This window comes from Galeopterus variegatus, unplaced genomic scaffold, assembly GCF_000696425.1.
Source record: "Galeopterus variegatus unplaced genomic scaffold, G_variegatus-3.0.2 Scaffold11481, whole genome shotgun sequence".
Classification (NCBI taxonomy): Eukaryota; Metazoa; Chordata; class Mammalia; order Dermoptera; family Cynocephalidae; genus Galeopterus; species Galeopterus variegatus.
In genome coordinates this window covers 7,305-32,154 of record NW_007737592.1, presented here as the reverse complement: position 1 = coordinate 32,154, position 24,850 = coordinate 7,305, and the positions used below count along the sequence as shown (strand labels likewise).

At 39.0% G+C, this 24,850-nt stretch overlaps 1 protein-coding gene across 1 annotated transcript in view; it reads right to left on the bottom strand.

The window, feature by feature from the left end:
• The window catches only part of LOC103610648 (ADAMTS-like protein 3), a gene marked incomplete at both ends in the record, with an annotated part of 39,297 nt that overhangs the window by 7,151 nt on the left and 7,296 nt on the right, over nt 1-24,850 (bottom strand). Inside the window, 2 exons of the mRNA XM_008594768.1 lie at nt 7,499-8,567; nt 16,844-16,997. Of these exons, the coding sequence (XP_008592990.1) occupies nt 7,499-8,567; nt 16,844-16,997 (1,223 nt within the window). The remainder of the gene's footprint in view (nt 1-7,498; nt 8,568-16,843; nt 16,998-24,850) is intronic.

The window sequence follows — 24,850 nt, the reverse complement described above, 5'->3', positions numbered from 1 at the left end:
GGGTTGCAATCCGTTGCCGGACACGGAAAAAGACAAAAAAGACAAAAAAAAAAAAAAATTGAAATCATTCCATGCATCTTCTCAGACCACAATGGATTAAAGCTAGAAATTAATAACAAAAGAAACTTTGGACATCACATAAATACTTAGAAATTAAACAACATGCTTCTGAATGACATATGGGTTAAAGAAGAAATCAAACAGGAAATAAAAAAATTTCTCAAAACTAATCATAACAACAATACATCATAGCAAAATCTATGGGATACTGCAAAAGCAGTACTAAGAGAAAAGTTTATTGCAATAAATGCTTACATCAAGAGAATAGAAAGATTTCAAGTAAACAACCTAACTGTATACCTCAAGGAACTAGAAAAAGAACAATCCAATCCAAAAGTTAGTAGGCAGAAAGAAATAATTAAAATTAGAGCAGAACTGAATGAAATAGAAACCAAAAATACCATACAAAAGATCAATGAAAAAAAAGTTGGTTTTTTGAGAAGGTAAACAAAATACACAAACCCCTAGCCAAACTAACTAAAGAAAGTAGAAAGAAGACCCAAATAACAAAAATCAGAAACGAAAAAGGGAATATCACAACTGATACTGCAGAAATACAAGAAATCATTAGAGATTACTATGAACAACTATACACCAACAAATTTGAAAATCTGGAGGAAATGGATAAATTTCTTGACATACACAAACTACCAAGATTGAACCAAGAAGACATAGAAAAACTGAACAGACCAATAACAAGCAACAAGATCGAAGGAGTAATCAGAAATCTTCCAAAAAAGAAAAGCCCAGGAACAGATGGTTCCACTGCTGAATTCTACCAAACCTTTAAAGAGGAATCAATACCAGTTCTTTCCAAACTATTCCAAAAAATTGAAACAGAAACCATTCTCCCAAACTCATTCTGTGAAGCAAGCATCATCCTGATACCAAAACCAGACAAAGATACAACAAAAAAGCAAAACTACAGGCTGATATCCTTGATGAATTTAGATGCTAAAATCCTCAACAAAATGCTAGCAAACAGAATACAGAAACATATCAAAAAGATTATACATCATGATCAAGTGGGATTCATCCCAGGAATGCAAGGATGGTTCAACATACACAAATCAATAAATGTGACACACCACATCAACAAAGTGAAGGAAAAAAACCATATGATCATCTCAATAGATGCAGAAAAAGCATTTGACAAAATTCAACAGTCCTTCATGATAAAGACTGTCAACAAATTAGATATAGAGGGAAGGTATCTCAACATAATAAAAGCTATATACAATAAACCCACTGCAAATATCATCTCAAATGAGGAAAAGCTGAAAGCTTTCCCCTGAAGATCAGGAATAAGACAAAAGATGCCCACTCACTCTACTCCTTTTTAACATAGTATTGGAAGTACTTGCCAGAGCAATTAGACAAGAGAAAGAAATAAAGGGCATCCAAATAGGTAAAGAGGAAATCAAATTGTCCCTGTTCATAGATGACATGATTCTATATATAGACAACACAAAAAACTCTACAAAAAAACCTCTTAGAGCCAATAAATGAATTCCGTAAGGTTGCAGGATACAAAAGCAACATACAAAAATCAGTAGCATTTTTATACTCCAACAACAAACTAGAAGAAAAAGAGATCAAGAAAGTAAGCCCATTTACAATAGCCTCCCCCCACCTCCAAAACAAACAAACAAACAAACAAACAAACAAACAAAAACCCTAGGAATAAATCTAAACAACAAGGTGAAAGATCTCCACAATGAGAACCACAAATCATTACTCGAAGAAATTAAAGAAGACACTAAGAGATGGAAAGGCATTCCTTGTTCATGGGTTAGAAGAATTAATGTAGTAAAAATGTCCATACTACCCAACACCATCTAGAAATAGAAAAAGCAATCCAGAAATAGAAAAAGCAATCCTAACACTCATACGGAATAACAAAAGACCTCAAATATCCAAAGCAATCCTGAGCAAAAAAAGTAAAGCTAGAGGCATTACTCTTCCTGACTTCAAACTATATTACAAATCTGTAGTAACAAAAACAGCATGATATTGGCATAAAAACAGACTTGTAGACCAATGGAACAGAATAGAGAACTCAGAAATCAACCCACCTATTTACAGCCAACTGATCTTTGACAAAGGCACCAAGAACATACATTGGGGAAAAGACTGCCTCTTCAATAAATGTTCTAGGAAAACTGGATATCCATATGTAGAAGAATGAAACTTGATCCATACCTTTCACCATATACCAAAATCAACTCAAAATGGATTAGAGACATAAACATAAGGTCTGAAACTTTAAAACTCCTAGAAGAAAACATAGGGGAAATGCTCCAGGATTTAGGACTGGGCAATGACTTTATGAATAATACCCTAAAAACACAGGCAACCAAAGAAAAAATAAACAAATGGGATTGTAACAAACTAAAAAGCTTCTGCACAGCAAAGAAAACAATCAATAGAGTGAAAAGGCATCCTACAGAGTGGGAAAAAATATTTGCAAAAAAATGCATCTGACAAGGAATTAACATCCAGAATATACAAAGAGCTCAGGCAACTTTACAGCAAAAAATCAAATAATCCAATTAAAAAATGGACAAAGGAGCTGAATACACATTTCTGAAAGGAGGACATACAAATTGCCAACAGGTACATGAAAAAATGCTCAACACCACTAATTGTTGGGGAAATGCAAATCAAAACCACTCTGAGATATCACCTTACCCCAATCAGACTGGCTATCATAAAAAAGACAGAGAATAACAAATTCTGGTAAGGATGTGGAGAGAGAGGAACCCTTCTGCACTGTTGATGGGACTGTAAATTAGTACAGCCATTATGGAGAACAGCATGGAGGTTCCTTAAACAACTAAAGATAAAAATTCCATATGATCCAGCAATCCCACTCCTGGGGATATATCCAAAGGATTATAAAACATCAGGTTGAAGGGATACCTGCACTCCCATGTTTATTGCAGCTCTATTTACAATAGCTAGGCCATCAGGTTGAAGGGATACCTGCACTCCCATGTTTATTGCAGCTCTATTTACAATAGCTAGGCGATGGAACCAACCTAAATGTCCATCAGTGGATGACTGGATAAGGAAATTGTGGTATATATACACCATGGAATACTACTCAGCCATTAAAAGGAATGAAATTCTACCATTTGCAACAACATGGATGAGCCTGGAGAAACTTATCCTAAGTGAAAAACCCAGGTACAGAAAAAGAAATACTGCATGTTCTCACTCATAAATGGGAGCTGAATCCATAAATAAACAAATGAACAATAGAGACAGAAAGAAGGAAGGAAGGAAGGAAGGAAGGGAGGGAGGGAGGGAGGCAGAGAGAGAGAGAGAGAGAGAGAGAGAGAGAGAGAGAGAAAGAAAGAAAGAAAGAAAGAAAGAAAGAGAGAAAGAAAGAAAGAAAGAAAGAAAGAAAGAAAGAAAGAAAGAAAGAAAGAAAGAAACAACCACTGTAATACATAGAACTTTTAGAAAACTAGAGGTGGAAAAGGGGAGGGGAGGGGAGAGGGAGGGAGGCTAATGAGGAATTGGTCAACGGACCCAAAGAATGATTGCGTATCATAATGATGAATAAGCTAACTATATTGATCTTACCACCACACGTTGTACACAATTACTGAAAATCAATGTTGTACCCCACATGTATGTATAATAAAAAATAAAAAAAGTCATCCAAATTAGATTGGTAAATAAATAAATAAAGGTGAGAACCTTTGTTACATAAAGGAAATTAGATATAAATTGAACAAATGAATTGAGTTAAGTTTCAGAAAAATAAATGGAAATGAAATGGATCCTATTCTCTTAAAAAATTAAAACCAAAAACTTGTACTAGCAGTATGGAATTGCTTCAATTTCAAATGGTTGATCCCTGAAGTACACAAAAAGATATCTATGTAGGATGTGCCATGTCAAAACCTCTTCTTTATACAAGCTGCAGGAGTCTCAGCCTCAGAAACTTGTGTTCATTCCTTTTAATCAGTCAAACTATTTAAAATCAACTCAATTCAACAAATATTTATTTAAACTGACCATGTTCTGCTATATCACTGTTGTACTTATATGGCTGTAGGTCAACTGATCACTGCAACTTTCTCAGCCGCTGTTTCCTTACAACTTATAAAATGGAACTGTTGAGCCAAGTCAGTGGTCTTCAAATGGTGGCTCATGGATCCCAGGGGTCTGTGAGGTCAAAACTATTTGCATAATAATGCTAAACTGTTTTTTTCTTTTTTCACTGTGTTGACCTTTGCACTGATAGTGCAAAAACAGTGGTGGTAAAACCACTAGCACCTTAGCATGAACCAAGGCTGTAGCACTAACGTACCAGTAGTCACTGTAGTGTTGACTACTACATACTTGCAGTAAAAATAATGCCAGTTTCATTTAAGAATGTCCTGAATTAAGTAGTAAAACTTATTAATTGTACTAAACCTCGACCCTTGAGTGCTTATGTTTTTAATACTCTGCATGGCAAAACAGGAAGCACACACGAAGCACTTCTGCTGAAGTATGTTGGTGTGATGGTTTGAACTGCCAGCTAACTGGCTCTTCCCATGGGAGATGATATTTTACTTGAAAGAATGACTGACAGACAAACTATGACAAAGAAGTGCACACCATGATTCCGACGAGGGTACGTGGCAGATTTCTTCTTTTTTTTTTTTTAATGAACAAAGTGAGCAGATCAATTCAAGGAAAATAACTGTTAAGAGTTTGCTGCCAATGATAAAATTTAAGCTTTCAAGGGAAAATTAGAATTTTGGAAAACTGGTATCCACCATTGTTAGTTTGACAGTTTCCCAAAACTTAGAGAATATTCTGATGAGATGGGTGGTGGTATTAAAGAATATGTGTATTTTTATATTGTATAATGACATGTTTCAACATGTGGAAGATCTGTATAACTTAGTGACTCAATATTTTCCAAATGACCAATGTATGAGGTTACAAAATCTTGCATGGATAAAAATTCTATTCAAAGCGTAAGATAAACCAGTAGATTTCATTAACAGTGTACCAAAATTCCATTATTATGGTTTCAGATTCCACATTCCAACTAACTTTTGAGAAACTACCATTTGTCCAGTTTTAGTGTAGTATTAAAGAAGAATATACAGAATTATTTGAAAAGGGTATGAAAATATTCCTCCTTTTTCCAACTAACGTTATCTGTATGAGGAAACTTTTTTTTCTCCATATACTTCAACTAAAACATATCACAACAGTTGCAGAAGCATGTATAAGAATCCAGCTGTCTCTTATTAAGCCAGACATTAAAGAGATTTGCAAAGATGTGAAGCAATTCCACTGCCAATGGTAATTCGGTGGGGAGGACATTGCTTTTCAAAAAATATGTTACTTATATGAACACATAATGGGCTTATTATTGTTGTTTTTCTCAATGGATTAATAGAGATACTTTAAATGTTTCTTGGTTTTAATTTCTAATAAGGTAAATAGCAGTAGATACAAATCACATTAACAAAAGCTCTTTGGGATCCTCAATTATTTTTAAGTTTTAAGGGGCCCGATCCTCAATCATTTTTAAGTTTTAAGGGGCCATATGACCAAAAGGTTTGAGAACCACTAAGCTTTAAGGTTTATTCCACTTATTAAATTTCATTGCACTCTTGTGCTCAGAGGTCTAGGATAAAAAATCCCCAAATCAGATTTTTTTCTACCTTTATATTTTAAAACATAGCCTAATAATTTATTATAAAAAAGCTGAATTTTACCTGGATGTCTTCTGATGTTTCACATATCAGGCTCAATGTACAAAGAACATGATAAAAATAAAACTTGCATTTTGAAAGTACCTTATGGTCTGCAAAACAATTTCACATCTGTTGTTTTGTTTGTGTCTTTTAACAATCCCTCAAGGCACATAAGGTGCACATTGAGCTCTTAAATGAAAATTAAAAGAAAGCACAATGTCTACAGTTGTTAGTGTACAAACAGCAAGATTTGAAGACAGTAAAGAATGCAAAAGTGAATTAATATCTGTTATCCCTGTTGTTTATGCAAAATGAATAAAAAGTGTCATTTTTTGCAATGACCTAAAGATCACTATAAAATATAACTTAATATTCTGTCTTGAACATCTCAGAAAACCTTGGTTCTTATTTTTGGATTGTATGACATAAAAAATTGCATGACAGAAAATTACTTCAGATACCTAATCTTTCTACTAAGGCTACAATCTGTGTGCTTTCAAACATTGCTGGTGGTGTTCAGGAGATATGGCCTCTGGCACTGCTTGGCCAGGAAGTCCTAACAGGGATTCTGTTTCTCAGTGACCTCATAAGAAAACTGTTAACCCCTGCCCTGCCAGCAGTACAAGACTGATGTGAGCTCAAATGAGATGTTACATTTCCTAGATATGGAAGAGCTCTGTAAATTCAGATTTGCAGTTCCAAGATAATGTAGGACTACTACCAATATGCTTACTTTTTAGAATAACCTTATATTAATTTTATTTTTAAATGTTAAATGTTGTGCAAAGGCAGAGTCTATACATACTTCTAAACTCATTTTTACTATATCCAGTTTTGTATCATACGTATATGATAGTAGCTGATATAATATGATGCTTAATTTAAAAAATTCCAATGCATATATGGAAAACACATCCTAATATTTTTTAGTTTCTTTCCTACAGAATCCTGTTGGAAACACGTTCTTAGAAGGAATTTAAAAATATTTTTAAGAAATCTGGAATAGCCATTAAAAAGGTACTACAAAAATGACACTACTGTATTATTTTACTTACTTTACTGAGGGTTGTAACAATGCTCCATCCTTGGTCCACGTATACGTGGCCTCACTGAGGGTGAGGAGGTCACACAGTATATTGATGACCTCCGTCTTTTTTGTAATATATACTGTATTTCCAATCCTTGAATTTATTGTTTTATTAAATGAAACTGAGGTGCCAGGAAGTCCTAACAGGGATTCTGTTTCTCAGTGACCTCATAAGAAAACTGTCAACCCCTGCCCTGCCAGCAGTACTAGACTGATGTGAGCTCAAATAAGATGTTACATTTCCTAGATATGGAAGAGCTCTGTAAATTCAGATTTGCAGTTCCAAGATAATGTAGGGCTACCACCAATATGCTTACTTTTTAGAGTAACCTTATATTAATTTTATTTTTAAATGTTAAATGTTGTGCAAAGGCAGAGTCTATACATACTTCTAAACTCATTTTTACTATACAGTTTTGTATCATACGTATATGATAGTAGCTGATATAATATGATGCTTAATTTAAAAAATTCCAATGCATATATGGAAAACACATCCTAATATTTTTTAGTTTCTTTCCTAAAGAATCCTGTTGGAAACACGTTCTTAGAAGGAATTTAAAAATATTTTTAAGAAAACTGGAATAGCCATTAAGAAGGTACTACAAAAATGACACTACTGTATTATTTTACTTACTTTACTGAGGGTTGTAACAATGCTCCATCCTTGGTCCACGTATACGTGGCCTCACTGAGGGTGAGGAGGTCACACAGTATATTGATGACCTCCGTCTTTTTTGTAATGTATACTGTATTTCCAATCCTTGAATTTATTGTTTTATTAAATGAAACTGAGGGGGGTTGGCTTTGCCTCATGAGAACAGGTCCCTTTGGCTTGAATGTCAGCTTGCCTGAGTTTTTCCCATTTGAGTTTTGGGGCACACTTCCTGTTTCCCCCCTGAGCTGAGCTGCGGGAGGCACCTCTTCCTGGATGCCTCTCCATTGCATGCGTGTTGGCTGTGCCTTTGCCAACTCGGCCACCAGCTGATATATCACCTGGGATGCAAGGTCATCGCTGACTTCTCCGGTTTCCATGAGCTGACTCATGTTTCTCATTAGCTCCTCAAACTGGGCTGTATCCATGCTATATGCTCCCTGTTTAACTGCTGCTTCAAACTGCTTATTCTTAAACTCCCAGGAGTGGGTGTTTCCTGCAGAATTACTACAGTGGCCTAACAGGGCGCTCAAGAAAGGCTGGTTATTATTTTGGCCATCCTCCAGATAAAGCTCATTTTTGTTACTCCACATTTGTCGCATTTTATGCCACGTGGCTCCCAAACTATTGGCTTCGCTGTGGTCCATCCCGGGATATTCCCTGATGTGCTGTCTGAGGGCTGGGCGTGCGATGAGCCGGTTGTCAGTACCGATAAGCTTGAGAACAACTGTTTCCTGTGCAGAGCCTGCAATGCACCTGTACACACCAATGTCAGTGGCCGCAAGACTGTGGATCTTTAGTGAGCCTGACTTGGTGATGCCAAGTCGTTTGGAGTTCTGCAGACAATGGCCATCCTTCTCCCACTGGATCAGAGATTTCTGGAATCGTCGCACAGGGCATTTAATGATCACAGATGTGTTGGGCAACAAATAGGCTCTGCTACCAATGGTCAGGTTAATACGCTTCTCTTCCCTTGTCTGAATGTAGACTCTCTGGACACTGAGGATCTGAGGACCCTGGTCAAGTTTTGTCTTCATCCCTGGTTTCACTTCTGCAAGAAAAAAAGAAAGAAAAAAATGCAAACAAACATTTCAAAAATAAAAAATGTTGACAGTCATTTTCCAAGCCTGGTACAAGCAAACAAATGTATCTTTTTTACTTTTAAAAAACATTTGAGAATTAAAACATGAATAACATTATACATCCATAGACTGGGGCAAATTTCACAACTATCTGGTACCTTAACAGCAAACAATGCAAGTTTGAATGAGTAGCACTAAAACACATAAATTATTTTATAAAGCCCTAGTTTGGGAAGGCATGAAGTTAAATGAAATATAAGCAACAGTTATTTCTAGATTTGGGGAATATTTATTCTATGCTATCATCATACAATGGCTCCATAATTACCCAGCTTCTGGGTGTGTTTTTCCATCAATAAGGGGTTGGTCTAATATGTTGGGCTTCCACCATCTGGCAGGGAGCCCTCAGGGACCTAGTCTGGCTTGGAGCCATGGGTACACCAAATCTGAGGGAGAAAGTGAGAGTAGGAATGTGAGTGACCTCATCTGAAGGATCTGAAAAGGAGGACGAGGTTGGCCAACTGCAGAATATAGTCCACAAATGACATTTAAACTCGCATGGGGGAGTGATGAAGCAATGGGGAGCCGTGATCCAAAAAGAAAAGCTAGAGCAGGCACTTCAAATACGAGTTTGAATCTTAGCCCTGCCACTTGGACAAGTCATTTAATCTCTCTGAGCCTTAGTTTTCTCTGTGGTGAAATGTGGATAATGTTAGTACTTTCATCAGAGAAATGTGAAAATTAAGTGGATGGCCTTCTCAGTCCCTTGGCACTAGCTAGTGTGTTTACTGGTACCCTGCTTGGTAACAATAGCTCCTGGTGTCCTCTAGGATGGCTCATGAACCCTTTTGGATCTGTCTGCCTTTTGTGGTTTGGTGGTGCCAGTAGCTTCAGGAAAACAAGAAGGGTGAACCCATAATTTCTGGGGTAGAGAATGTTCCTGGTGAAGGACATGCATAATGATTTTGCACGCAAATTCCATACAGATGGAATTGGCAGGTAAGGCCTATTGATCTCAGGACAGGTCCAGGGTTGTGCCTGAGGATACTCCCTCAACTCATCTCTAAATGGAGCCAGATGACCTGCCATGTACACACATTTCCTTGTTGGGATATAGAGGACGTCAACCTGGCCCCAGCCAGTGAAGGCATATAGAGTTCCTTTTACCTGGCAGCATAGAACTTTGAACTTACAAAACAACAACAACCAAAAGCAGAAAAAAAAAATGTACAGAGGATCCCCTGGTAAATTTATAATCCATCCATTACTATAGGAAGGGACTATATTCAAAATACTCAACCTGCATAGCAAGGGCATCATCAACCAGAACAGATACTGGCTGTAGCCCTGGAACAGGGTCTTCAAGGCCTCCTGTTGCACAGTGTTACCCCCGTAGTTGTGAGATTATGGGGAGATCATGTGGCTGCTGCTGGCGGAGTGGCCTAAGCAGGTGAGACACAGTCATGGAGTTCATGCAGATACTATGTACTAACCTTTTTTTTTTTTTTTTTTTTACTAAACATATTTTAACAACCAGTATGCACATGTGTGTAGAGGCTCAATATCAACTCTGGCCATAGGTACTCTAAAAATGGATCTCAAACTTTGATGCACATTAGAATCACCTGTTCTTATGTTTTAATCTCAATGCCATGGTTACCATCTTCAGAAATTTTGATTTATGGGGTGCAGCTTGGGTACCAGAATTTTTAAAAGCTCCCCAGGTGCCTGAAACGTGCAGCAAAGACCACTGCCCTAGAGCGTATCACTGGATTAAACCAAAGCAGTAGAGAAAGGCATTCCTAACCCAGTTTCTTTTACTGAAAGACATTTGCCAGGATGCTGCTGGTCAAGAGGGGAGGGAAAATAAGAAACAGAACCTGTGCTGTCTGTGAGAACCCTGCCAAAGTCTTTACAACACGCAATATCTTCGTAAGATCATTGGAGGATTTCTTTCTGGTCTTAGCATCAGGAATCATTATGCTTTAGTCTGAGTAATTAGTTTATTTCCTATAAAATGAACACTGATATGTAATTAGTGAGGTTGCTTTTTTCAAGACGGCTTGTTAGCAGGTGTAGAACCAAATTTGTGCCCACATGTAATAGGAGTGTAAAATTCAAGACATAATCACATATTAGCCATGTTTGTTTGTTTTCCTTTTTTATTACTTACCTGCTTCTAATCTTATCAATCTGATTGCATTTTATGAATACTTTTAAGTGGCCTATTGTTGTAACAAGGCAGGGTATGCACGTATGTATGTGTACTTCATATATATACATACACACGAGTGTATCTACCTGTATATTATTATTTTAAAAGATCCCATTGGACACCCATGTGGTCATTGGTCTCGTGGCGGTAGACAATACAAAAGATAATGTGCACATGGATGGCTTTGAAATTCACTCCCTAACAACAGAATACAAACTGGGTTGAAGTCAGACTTTTGAATTCATGCAACTGAAGAAAGTGTGGAGACAGATTATTTTGTGGTAGCAGTGCCTGCTATAGATAGGGTCAAAGCTTGAAACTTTCTGCTCTCACTGGAATGGTGCAGAAGTCCATGTGGAAAACTGTCTAGCTGAATGGTTCAAGCTGGGGACAACTGAAGCTGGCATGAGGCCCACAAAGCATCCTGATGCCCTGGAACCAACATGGAAATGGGTTCTGAGTACATTCAGGTTCACTGGTACCAGATGTCTCTCAGTGGAGCTTGGGGCTTCAAGCTGATGGGACTCTGACTCCTTCCAAGGTAGCCAGTGGAGCCTGCAAGTGGTGGGCAGGGTTCAGCCCCAGTGAGGAGCCTGCCCAGGTGGTTGGGTGAGTCACAGGAGAAGCCCAGCTGCCCCATCTGGCTGTATGCCCATTCACTGGACCCCTTCCCAACTCTGCTTTGGCACTTGCTCATGCTGGGGTACAGAACATTTTCAGTTAGCAGATGTGCCTGAGGAGTGAATTGGGATTGTAGCCAGAGCAGGCTTCCAGGTTCCACAACTTGGGCTACTTCCTCTCGGGACTCCTGCGAGTTCTTTCAAAGCAGTACCTGGAGCATGGTGTCATCGGACACAGTTCTTGGGCAAGAAACTGGTCTGGTTTGGGGTGCCTGCCTCCTCCCACATCTGGAGGTGCCCCAAAACAGCAACACTTGCTGAGCCTGATTTTAGGCAGGGGCATCATCCACTCTGAAGAGAGTGGCCAGGTACCTCCAGCATGCTCCTGGAGGGGCTGCTGGGCTGTGCAAGGTATCAACCCATCCCTCCACCTCCCCCATTGTGCTGGATGTGGGAAAGACCACGTTTTTGGCTTTCCTAGAAAACGAAAAGATCTTTCTTCTGTGTGTCCTCCTTCTGGGTCTCTGTGCCAGCCTGTCACATACAATGAAGGCCAGTTCCAGGTGCCTGCGGCTGTTGACAACAATTGCCTCAGCTCCATGCTTGCTCATGTCCTGCCTTTACTGCAGTCTTATCCCTGCCATGACTCTAAGTTCTGGTGCCATGCCAGGTTTCTGCTCCAAGCCATCTGCGCTGGATAGGTGTACTGGGTCTAACCAGCATTTGACTCCTGCCGTTCCTGACGGACTTTGGCTGGGACGCAGCATCTAAGCCTTCCTGTTCCCCTGCCAGAATCCTGGCCCCCTTGGAATCTAGCCCTGCATCTGGCTGCTTGGCTGGTGCTGGGTCCCACTCTTTCCACAGGAGTGAAGATCTGACAAGCTCATCTGAAGCTGAATCAAGACCCTGGGCGGTTTTTCCGGATTCTCTTCAGGCTTTCCAAGGGTGGGAACACAGGTAGCTGAGAGGAGACTGCAAGGGACGTGGCTGGGGAGGGGAACTTGCTAAATGAGCTGCAAAGCCCCTCAGGCCCCGTGGAGGATTAGCCATAGTAAATTCCAGATCAGCCTGAAAGAATGGCTTCCACTTACTTGCTTCTTTTGCACTTTCCAACCAAATTCAGCCTGGCTTCTGCTCCCAGCACCCTACTAGAAAAGCTCCCCTAATAGCTCACTAGAGACAATTGCAAGCCATCCCTTCAGTGACCATTCATCAGGCCCACACTTGACCATTCCAGGGCATACGGCATCCTTAATCACTCACTTCATGAAGAAGTCTCTTCCTCCCTAAGCTGGGTTGGTTTTTTTTAACCTTTTTTCTCTGGTCCTTTCTTACCACTGTTCATTGCCAGTATCCTGCTAGGTCTTTCTACCCCTCTGGTGCCAGTGCGTGGCCACTTTCTCTTCTTACTCCATACTTTTCCTTGGATGATCTCATAGTTTTAACTAACAGCTTTAGGTTGATGCTACCCCAAGTTTATCCGTCCAGCCTAAACCTCTCTCTAGAGCTCAAGACCTAACTGTCCAGTTATGAGAAGTCTCCTCCAGATACCAAGTTTGAAATATTATCATCTCAACACATTATCTGACCCCAACTCATTCCATCCCAATTATCCTCCTCTTTCTATGTTCCCTAAGTTAAAGGCATTACCTCCACTAACTTCCTCAAGCCAGAAACCAGAGAAGCACCTAGATTCCTTCCCCTGTCCATCGGTATGCTGGCCCTGCCTGACTTATAAGTCAGTGGGATTGCCAGCACGCATTCCCAACTCTGCACTCAACAGTGTCAACTGGTAGCTGGAAACCAGCTGCGGCAGGAGTATTTACACTACGGAAATAGGCAGACACAACAAGTGATAGCTACCTCTCCCCACTCGCCACCCTAATCCCAGAGCTGGTTGTTAGGCACACCACTGTCCCTGTCCTTCAGCTCCTAACTCTAATCGGGCATCAGGAACTTAGAGCACGCATGGAAACATTGCTAGAATTCATCCCACTGCTTCTCCTCTCATGCCTTCTCACCTAGATATTGCCATGTTCCCTCAACTCGACTCCCTGGCTGCAGTCTCATATTTATCCAATATGTCTGCATAGCTGGCCCAGTAAAGGAACTAAAATAAAATCTGACCAGGTCTTTTCCTGTCACATGATGAAGTACTGGAAGAACTAGGATCTGAACTCAAGTGAGTTAGCTTAACCACAATGTCAGATTACCTTTGTAGGAATGTTTGGGGAGAAGCAGGCAGGGGGTGTAATTAGACTATACAGTACACCACCAAAGAGGATGGGTTTTACTTAAACCTCAGGCACCAGTTAGGACACATTTTCTAGAAGTGAAGTCTTGGAAGGGAATAAAGATCACAGCACTACTGGGCGTGGGTTTTCGTGTCTTCAGACCACCTTCCTTAGAGGAGGGGTTAGCCCTATTAAGAAGACCATACATTTTCTGTTTGGGGAGGGGGCAGAGTTGAGGTAAAGGAGAGAGGAAAATCAGAAGGACATTACACTATGGTAGCCTTGATATTCCTGGTGGAATAGAAGACAAGTCCATTGGCAGAGAAATGAGTCAGTGCAGTGGTTAGGAATTAGCTGCTATGGTGAATTTCTAGGGAATTCTTAGGAAATGGGGAAAAAAACACAGTATTGCCCAGCTAAATGAAATATGTCTATCAGCATGGTGATATTATTTTCTTTAGCAAATCACAGTATCTTAGGCCAGGGAACAAAAAAACAGATCACTTGAAAAATAACACCAGGGTTGAAGATAAGCAGGGGATCAAGGCAGCAGGTTAAGGAAGGGTATACTGATCTGGCGATAGAGTTGGTTAAGTGGATGACTGGGGAATGCCTGCTAAGAGCAGGGGTTTCTAGTGCAAGAGCAGAAAGTCTGGGGACAACAGGGAGGTATGGAAGAAGCAGAGGTCATAGTGAGGCATTAACTAAATAATCAGGCGTGCGATGGGGGAAAGCAGAAGAGCAGGAAGCTAGTTCTGAGTGCCCAGCAATGAGGAAGTCTAAGGTGTCACCATGCGGAGGTGCTGGGGTCAATGGAAATGACAAGGTGGGAAAACTGGGATATCAGCTATTAGAAAGGTCAGCAACATAAACGTTGGCAAATGTTGGAGAGGAAGAGTGGACCTGGTGGCGGTGGCATGTCCTGGAGAAAGGTAGAGCATGTCTTATAGGTCTGCACATGGTGCCTTTGAAGGTACGATGAGGGCAAGCTAAGTGGTAAGTGCACGATGACAGCGGGGAAGTGGTGCAGAGACAGCAGGCTAGAGCGGATGGGAGGACGCCACGCTCATCGCTTGGCCTGTGATGTGGTGGCAGGGAGAAGAGATGCTACATGACAGTGCAGAGGGAGAAGCCAAGCTCCAGCAAGCAAGGGCCAGTGATCCAAGGGATGGCAGGAGGCCAACTGCAGCTGAAGTGGAGGCCCAGCTCAGGGGGACCTGGCAGTGCTAGGAGCATGTGTTCCTGTCTCCTGTCTGCTTCCAAGACCTACATGTTTGGCAGGCTTGGGAGTGGGTGGGGTAAAGAAGAAATATGACTGTATTTTTTTTCTCCCTCAAACTTATAATTTTACTGTGCTCTCCACCGCATGCCATAATAATTTATAATTTCATCCTGCACCACATTGCATGCCCTAATAACCACGATGTATTCCCACATGTTATTCTGTTATTATTTTAGAGGAAGTTGCCAGTATGACTTTAATTTCACTCTCCTCTAAGCAGTTTACAGTCTGGCCACACTGCTATGCAACTATCCACAATGAATAAAAACCAGATAGATAAGCAGCTCTAATGAAGCACGATGGTGCACCATACGCCACAGACATTCCTGAATTCCAGGATACTTTAAAACCTTGGAATCTCAAGTTTTTGGAGTCTCAAGATTTTGAAAATTTGTTCTCAAATCATTCCCAGATTTAAAAAAATGTTAATCCCCAGAAAAAAAAAATGTTAATGTTGTCCATGAATCAGCATAGAGAGGCAGCTAAGAGCATGGGCTCAGGAATCAGACAAACTTGTGGTCAAACAGGCCAAAGGGTCCTGTGTGGGAGCCAATGGCTGCTACGGAGCCTTGGGCAAATCTCAGACCCTCTAAGTCTTGAATTCCTCATATCTAAATGGGGATAATACCTGTCTCACAATGTTGTTGGGGGGACCAAATGAAACAATGCATGCAGGAACTCTACACTGGAAGTGCTCAATAAATGTTATTACTGTTTTTTTTTAAACTTAATGTTTTTCTTATTTTGCTTCATAAATTTCTCCAAGAAAATGGTTGGTAAATATATATATGTACATATATACATTTATGTATATTTACCAAGTATATATCACATATATATATATATATATATATAATATGTATATTTACTAACAATATACTTATTTATAGGAACATATATTGTTGATAAATGGAAAATTGTTGGTAAATATATATATTTGTTTTTTCTTCCTTAAGCAACATTAAAATATAAGAAGATTTCATTTCTGATTTTTCTTTTGTCATAAGCTCAGGAGGGTATCTGAGGTAGAAATTATTATTTTACAGATGAATAATTAAAAATAGTGAAAGAGCAAAGCAATAACCAGACCCAGAAGCTGTTATTCCCAGTGTACCTGTTCCACCTCCCCACTACTGCTATGCTATATGCTATATGCTGTATGCTATATGCTACATGCTATATGCTGTATTCTATATGGCGTATGCTATACACTATAGGGGCAGCCCTCAACCCATTCATTGTGACCCTTTACATGAAATACATATATGCACTTGTACATGTATATTCTCTCATATACACTGAAAATATAGATGAATGCTACATGCATGTTAGTCTGGACACAATGAAGCCATCATAATGACTCTTTATAGTAAGCTTATTGTTTATAATTAACTGAAGAGGTGTCCAAAGTGCCATCTTTTTAAACCAAAGGTACTCCACGTTTTCATCCTTGCTTATTTTAGATTATACACAAGAAAAAAATATTTGAATACTTTAAAATACTTAGCTCTTCTACTTTTAGTAGAATGAATCCAAATACATTACTAGCAAAGTAAACCAGCAAGTATTTCAGGTTAACATCTACAGAGAACACTCATGAATTCTAAGTGGAAGAAATCATGGGAATGTGGGGGATATAAGGAAGTATAAATCGAAGTGAGGGAGCCTAAACAATGCATTTGTTAAGTGGGTGGACATTTCTTAAAACTGACTTTTCTTAGAACTATATCTTGGTCTTTCACTTCTACCATTTGCTGCTTAAAACAATTCTGAGTTCTGCCTGATTTGCTTTACCCACAGGTGAAAAATACGTTGACGTAGGGAAAATGAAGACATCGGGACAAAATTAGCAGAACCAGCGTATCTTGGTGAAGCACAGACACGACATACTTACTGCTGCATGCAGGCATCTGGCAAGATCTCACAAGAGGGAGCCCTGGCAGATCCCTGCACATCATCTCACCGAGGGGAACGCGCCGGCCTTTGGCTGTCAGCCTTTGACACACCTGCTTTCTTCTCTGGACTCCAGCACCACAACTGACAGAACACTGCAATGAGAGTCGTGTAATAACGTCAAATGAGGCCAACTGCAGCTGAAGTGGAGGCCCAGCTCAGGGGGACCTGGCAGTGCTAGGAGCATGTGTTCCTGTCTCCTGTCTGCTTCCAAGACCTACATGTTTGGCAGGCTTGGGAGTGGGTGGGGTAAAGAAGAAATATGACTGTATTTTTTTTCTCCCTCAAACTTATAATTTTACTGTGCTCTCCACCGCATGCCATAATAATTTATAATTTCATCCTGCACCACATTGCATGCCCTAATAACCACGATGTATTCCCACATGTTATTCTGTTATTATTTTAGAAGGAGTTGCCAGTATGACTTTAATTTCACTCTCCTCTAAGCAGTTTACAGTCTGGCCACACTGCTATGCAACTATCCACAATGAATAAAAATCAGATAGATAAGCAGCTCTAATGAAGCACGATGGTGCACCATACGCCACAGACATTCCTGAATTCCAGGATACTTTAAAACCTTGGAATCTCAAGTTTTTGGAGTCTCAAGATTTTGAAAATTTGTTCTCAAATCATTCCCAGATTTAAAAAAATGTTAATGTTGTCCATGAATCCAGATGGAAGCCGTTTCCTGGGCTGGAACATCTTTATAATACAGAGTTCCTTTCTCCTTTCCTCTGCTCCCCTCCCTTCCTGTCCTATCCTTTCTTTTCTCTCTTTTAATTTTTCCTTCTCTCTCTCCCTTCCTTCCCTCCCTTCTTTCTTTCTTCCTGAGACAGTAATTAATTTCCAGCAATTTATTACTGTGAGATTTATTTCTGGCATTGTAACTGATGTCTAATTTATTTTTAGCTCTTTGTTTATATAATCAAATAATTTCAATTTTTTTAAAAAATGATACATACCCATTATTAAGAATCCAAGAAACAGAAATGTATAAAAAGGAAGTTTTTTTTAAATCACCTAAGCTGCTATATATAAAATAACATTTGATAATCACTGTGTGTACATGCAATTACAATTTAACAGTTTAATGCAATTTTATTAGGTATATTAGGAAAAAAAGAAATTAAAGTAAAATTAAAGGAGTTGCTAAACATCTGATTTTTAACTGTGATTAATTCCCAAAATAACATTCTAAAATTAAGAAAAATAGATGAAAGAAACCAACAAGGGATTTAGATAGTTGTTTTTAATGACATATTTTGACTTAGATTATCTATTGACTTGCTGCTAAGAAGGATAAGGAAATAAGCATGCTTATATTTACTCCCTCTCTCCTCTCCAATCTTCCAATTAGTTTTTCATATTATTTAGATAATATCAAGATTTCTGATATTTACATTTGGCTCTGAAGTGCAATTGCGAATTGATTAGTCTTTATACTAAAATTAATTCATCACTCATCTTCCATTTTTTTAACCAAGGTCTATCTAATTCCTGGATTCTCTATTTTTTTTTTTTTTTTTGTCTTTTTCCATGTCCGGCAACGGATCGCAACCCTCAGTGTCGCCCCCGTACCGGACCGGGACCGGCAACGGGATCGCAACCCTCGGTGTTGCCCCCGCGCCTCGCTCAGCCAGTGAGCGGGAACCGGTCTGTATGTGGGATCCGAACCCTCGGCGGGAGCGCAGCTGCGCTTCCCAAGCGGCGCACTAGCGCAGTGCGCCACCAGGCCGGCCCCTGGATTCTCTATTTTGAGCCATCTTTGTGCCTCATCTTGGCCCTACAGGTTTTTCGAGAAGGGCTTCTCAGAATGGTATTCTCTTTACCTTTCTACATGAAGAGAAACCAGAATGAAGAGAAAATTCTTGGGTCATACTTTCTTTACTCTAGAATTGTGTAGATTCTGCTTGATTGTCTTCTTGCACTGAATGCTCCTGTGAAGATGTGTGAGGCCAAATTTTTGTCATTTGTTTGCCTTTTCTGCTCAGAGGCCTATGGATTATTTCTTTATCCATGAAGTTCAGCGCCTTCTTCTGGCTATGTCTTCGTGGGTTATATTTTCTTGGCACATGGGATGCCATTATGACTTGCAAATAAAAGCTTTAACTAAAGAAAGTTAATTCCTCTTAATTTATCTCTGAATTTTTTTCTGTTCCATTTGCTTTGTTCTTCTTAACAAATACCAATTGTTTGATCTCCTTTGTCTGTCTTCCATATCCAACATTGCCTCTAAAAACCAATTTTACATCTTTGCTCTTTTCCATATCATTTTATATAGTTTATTACAGCCTGTAAATCATATCTCTCTGTCTTCAGTCATTTTATTTTTGTTGTCATTGTTGTTGCTTGTAATGTAACTTTTGTGCCTGCTATTCTTTTATTTTTCTCTTCTTGTTTTTCTGCTGACCATTCCAATTGTCTTTTCATCTACTTCTGTTTTATAATGTCTTTTTTAAATTCAGACCTCACTTATAAGCCTCTTTTCCCCTAGACACCATGACTATAACTTCCTTGGGAATACAGAGCCTAGTTGTTAGAGCTTTGCTCTGGGGAATATTTTTATTATGTTGTTCATGTGACTCGCTTTATGCTCCTTTCCCCATACCCTGGGGATTTTTCGATCTTTTCCCCTGGTTCTGATGCATAGGTTTTATGCTGGTGCTTTGAATGCAGCTGGCTATTTGTGAATAACATGGGCGTGGGGAATGAGCTATGGCAGTTTACATCAGTTTGCTGTCTTCAACACTCTGTCACCAAGTCTATTTCCTTTACCCACATCTCTTTTCAATGGTTTTGGCATTTGAATGGTTAGTGTGACTAAGAAAAGAGCCTCTTAAATAATTGGCTCACTGTGTAATAATCCAGCAACTGCTGCCATCACTTCTTTGACACCACTTCAGCGCTGGCAGCCTTCCTTGGTGAGGAGGCATGAAAACATGGCTTCTGCTTCAATTCTGTCTCTCCCCACGAGTCAGCTGAGACATTCTCAGGTTTTTCAGGGGAAGTTCATGGTCCTCTATCTAGTCTCTGTAATTCAAGATCTGTTGAACAGGCCTTCCAGGACTGCCACACTTTCTCCAAGGAAACTTATATCTTGCCTGGTGCCTGAGGAAATATGTGTCAGCTCCCAGCCTTCCCTCTCATTTTCATCCAGATTTTATGGTCTTTGGCGGCTGTGTTTCATAATTTATAGTTTGGGACTGTGGCCATTTCATTGTTCATTGAAGACAGAGTGTTCCCTTTCATTCTCTTTGTGGGTTTTTTGTTGGGTTTCAAAGGAGGGGAATGAAATTTTTTTAAATGCCTTTATTGTCATCTTTAACAGAAAGTCCTAATTATTATTATTTTTCAGTAGAGAGAAAAGCTTTTGGTAGGCTTTTGAAACAAATATTTTAAAATTAGCATTTCCCAAATTATCATTTTTTAAAACAAGTCAAATCATCATCTAGGACTTTCCCATATAATAAAAATCAATGTCAAGTTTTTATTAAACCACGATGTGAGCCTTTTTTGCTCATATGGTTAAAAAACTGCCAATCACTGCTCATAAGACATCTCTAATGATACAGGCATATTTGACTTTTTCCACCCATTATGTATGGTAGGATCATTTGTAAACTCCTTTTCTGGATGGAGGTCTTATGTGACTCTGTGTCTGCTAAGTTCAAAGTAGGAGTGCCAATAGAGAATGGTCACAACCCACAGAGAGGGGCAATGACATAATCTGTGTCATTAATTATCATTTACAAAGCAGCAACCATATGCCAAAGCTTCTCCTATGGTTCCTTCTATAGACATCTGGTAGACTCCTTAGGAAGCACTCAAGGGAAAAATATACACTGAGTTCTTGCATCTTCATAAATATTTGCCTATGGCATTTAAACTTGAAGGTCAGTTTGGCAGGATATAAAATTCTTGGCTCACATTTTCTTTCCTTCAGTATCTTAAATACATTGCTTCATTGTTTTCTAGTATGAAGTGGTATCGTTGAACAGTCTGAGGCCAGTATGATTTTTTTTCCTTAATAAATGACTTGATCTTTTTGCCTAGATACACAAATACATTTTTCTTTATCTTTAAAAGTAGTAATTCTAGTAGAATATGTCTCGATATTGACCATTCTGGGTGATTTTCCACAGGTACATGAAGTGCCCTTCCAATAGGGCAATTTAAATCTTTTACTTATAGTTCTGTTTTGTTACATAGTTTTTGTGGTTTTCTTTTCCTGGGACTCTATATTCACTGGGTTTTCTTTCCCTGTCTTTTATAACTATTGTTTTCACTTCAATCCTTTTTATTTCTCTTTAATTCTTTTCATTTGTTTTCTCTGATTTCCCTTATCACACTCTCTGTGTTTAGTTATTCTTGGGTTCTCTCTAATTTGGTCTACATTCTGAAAATTTTACTCTTAGTTTTCTAATTCTTTCCTGAATCTGACTGCTATCTTTTTATACTCCCTGTTATTTATTCATCTCATTTTTCAGCTTATCTATTTCTTTTTTTTTTTTTTTTCCGTTTTGTCTTTTTTCGTGTCCGGCAACAGATCGCAACCCTCAGTGTCGCGCCCGCACCGGACCGGGACTGGCAACGGGATCGCAACCCTCGGTGCCGCGCCCACACCTCACTCAGCCAGCGAGTGGGAACCGGTCTGTATGTGGGATCCGAACCCTCGGCGGGAGTGCCACCGTGCTCCCAAGCGGCGCACTGTAGCAGTGTGCCACCAGGCCGGCCCTTCAGCTTATCTATTTCTGACTTGTTTCTATAATTTCCTTAATTTCTTCTAGCTCATTTAAAAATGTTAAGTTATATTTCCATATGCTTCAAGGTCAATTTTTCTTTATGTTGGTATGTTATTGGTACTTTCCTCTTACAGTATCTTTGTATGCAGTTTGCTGATGCTCTTATTTAAATGAAAGACTGTTTTCTGTACTTTTAGGAAGGGAGTATATAAGGGGTGGGACTGTTTCAGGGCAGTGATCTTCACTGTAAAGGCTTCCTTCTCTGGTGTTAAAAGTGGTATTCATTAATTTAGCTATCATTCTGAGATTTTGTATCTTCTGGACTCTTCTGCTCCCAAGGATCTGCACATTCTCTTTCCTTTATCTCTTGTGTTCCTTCTCAACTTAGACTGTAATTTTGACAACTTTTGTTGGATCCTTGTGAAGTCCTTAGCAATGTGAGTTGCTCCAGTACTCTCGGTCTTCTAAAGGCCCTGTAGTGGGTCTGCGTGATCTCCTTTGCACCCACTCATACTCTGGAACCTGGAGTCTTCTCTCAATTTCACTGACTGGTCTAAGATCTATTTGCTGTGGGTTCTATTCAAAATAGGATTATTTCCTTGTTGCAGTATTTATTGCTGATTTCTGTGTTCCATGGCTTCAGGCCCTGTTTCTTTTCTTTTTTTATCTCTGCCTAGCTGCTAACTTTGCAATTTTTGCACAGTGACTGCTATTGTGTGTGGTTTGGCCTCACCCACTTATATCACTTCTGTTAAAGTTATCTGCATTTTTTTCTTTTCTTTGGCAATCCTAGTTGCTTTGGGGTTTTTTTTTTTTTTTTTTTTTTGGGTTTGTTTTCTATTTTAATGAGGGAACTGGGGATAGTAAGCACCCATCATGTATGCTGCCATCATGATTTTGCTTCACTGAAAGCCTCCTAATAATTTTTTAAGGAACTACTGTCAATAATTATTTATCTGTTATAGTATCCTTCTTCCATGGCTTCCACTATCACTTACATGTTGAAGATTCCTACAATTATAACTTTAGTGCAGACCTCTCTCCTGATCTAGAATTCTTTATTGATATCTTTATAGACTTTCAAAAATGTTTTTCAAAAATAAACCCATTTTCTTTTCCTTTCAAATCACCTTCTGAATATACTTCTCCTTCCCTAATTAATTTTTAAAATAATATCATCCCATCCATTAGCTTTCCAGGACAGAAATCTGGAACACCCCTTTTTTTTTTTTTGCTAATTTCCTATCAATTCAATTCCCAAATATGTCAGTTACATTTCCTGAATATCTTTCAGAACTATCTACCATTCCCTATCCCAACTGCTTCATTATCTCTCATTGGTTTTATTTCATTCTCCATTTACCAAGGTCTCTCAAGCTCTAGTTTCTTCTTTCTCCAGTACATTATCCATGCTGCAGCCAGAATTATATATCTAAAACCCTGTATTTTTCTTCCCTATTCAAACACCTTCCATCATGCCCTCAATGACTGTAGGGACAAATCCAAATAACTAAAGTCCTTCACAATCTGGCTGCAACCTCTCTTTCCATCTGGTAAAACTGATAAACTCACACAAATCTAAGCCTTTGTATACACTCTTCTCACTGCCAAGAACACCCTTTTTTCTCATTTCCACACAGATTGCACTCATTTTTTAAGACTCAACTCTGAAGTTGCATCTTCTACAACACTTTCCTGGGACTCAGGCAAACTTAGATGTTTCCCCTGAATTTTCACATAGTTCTATCCACAGGGCACCTTTATTGGGTTTTTTTACATGATTGGAAACATTATTTCATCTGTCTGCCTCATTAAACTGTGAGCTTTTTGAAACTGTATTCTTGGTTGTCTCTGATTCCGTGTGCCTGGGGTAATCAACATCATAGTGCTCCATAAATGTCTGTTGATTAAATGACTGTGAACATGTAGGGCTATGTGCATATTATAGAGTCTAGAAGATTTCATGTCTCTTTATTTCAGCCAACATGTGTTTATCAAGCACCAAGTGAGATAAAAACATGTGCAGAGATGATTCTTCCCCTCTGGCAGCTATGATCTAGTCAGGAAATCAAGGTGTATTCAGTTTACATGTGTGTGTGTGTGTGTGTGTGTGTGTGTGTGTGTGTGTGTGTGTGTTGTGTGTGTGTGTGTGTGTCCAACGCACTAGTACTATGTTAAATAGAAGTGGTGAGAGTGGGCATCCTTGTCTTGCTCCTGTTCTTAAGGGAAAGGCCCTCAGTTTTTCCCCATTCGGGATGATACTGGCGGTGGGCTTATCATAAATGGCTTTTATTGTGTTGCGATACTTTCCTTCTATACCTAATTTGTTGAGAGTCTTTATCATGAAGGGATGTTGAATTTTGTCAAATGCTTTTTCAGCATCTATTGAGATAATCATATGGTCTTTGTCCTTGAGTTTGTTGATGTGATGTATCACATTAATTGACTTTCGAATGTTGAACCATCCTTGCATCCCTCGGATGAATCCCACTTGATCATGGTGTATAATTTTTTTAATGTGTTGCTGTATTCTGATTGCTAATATTTTGTTGAGAAATTTTGCATCTATATTAATCAAGGATATTGGCCTGTAATTTTCTTTTTTTGTTGTGTCTTTATCTGGTTTGGGCATCAGAGTTATGTTGGCCTCATAGAATGAGTTTGGGAGAATGGCTTCTGTTTCAATTTTTTGGAATAGTTTGAGGAAAATTGGTATTAATTCCTCTTTAAAGGTTTGGCAGAATTCAGCTGTAAAGCCATCTGGACCTGGGCTTTTCTTTGTTGGAAGACTGATGATTACCAGTTCAATCCCGTTGCTTGTTATTGGTCTGTTCAGGTTTTCTACCTCTTCTTGTTTCAGTCTGGGTAGTTTGTATGTGTCCAGAAACTTATCCATATCTTCCAGGTTTTCATATTTGTTGTAATACAGTTTTTTATAATAATCTCTAATGATTCTTCATATTTCTGTGGTATCACTGTAATATCTCCTTTTTCATTTCTGAGTTTTGTTATTTGGATCTTCTCTCTTGTTTTTTTTTTTTTTTCTTTTTGTTAACCTAGCTAATGGTTTGTCTATTTTATCTTCTTCTTGAAAAACCAACTTTTTGTTTTGTTTATCTTTTCTAGCATTTTTGGGGTCTTTATTTCATTTAGTTCTGCTCTGATCTTAATTATTTCTTTCCGTCTACTACCTTTAGGAT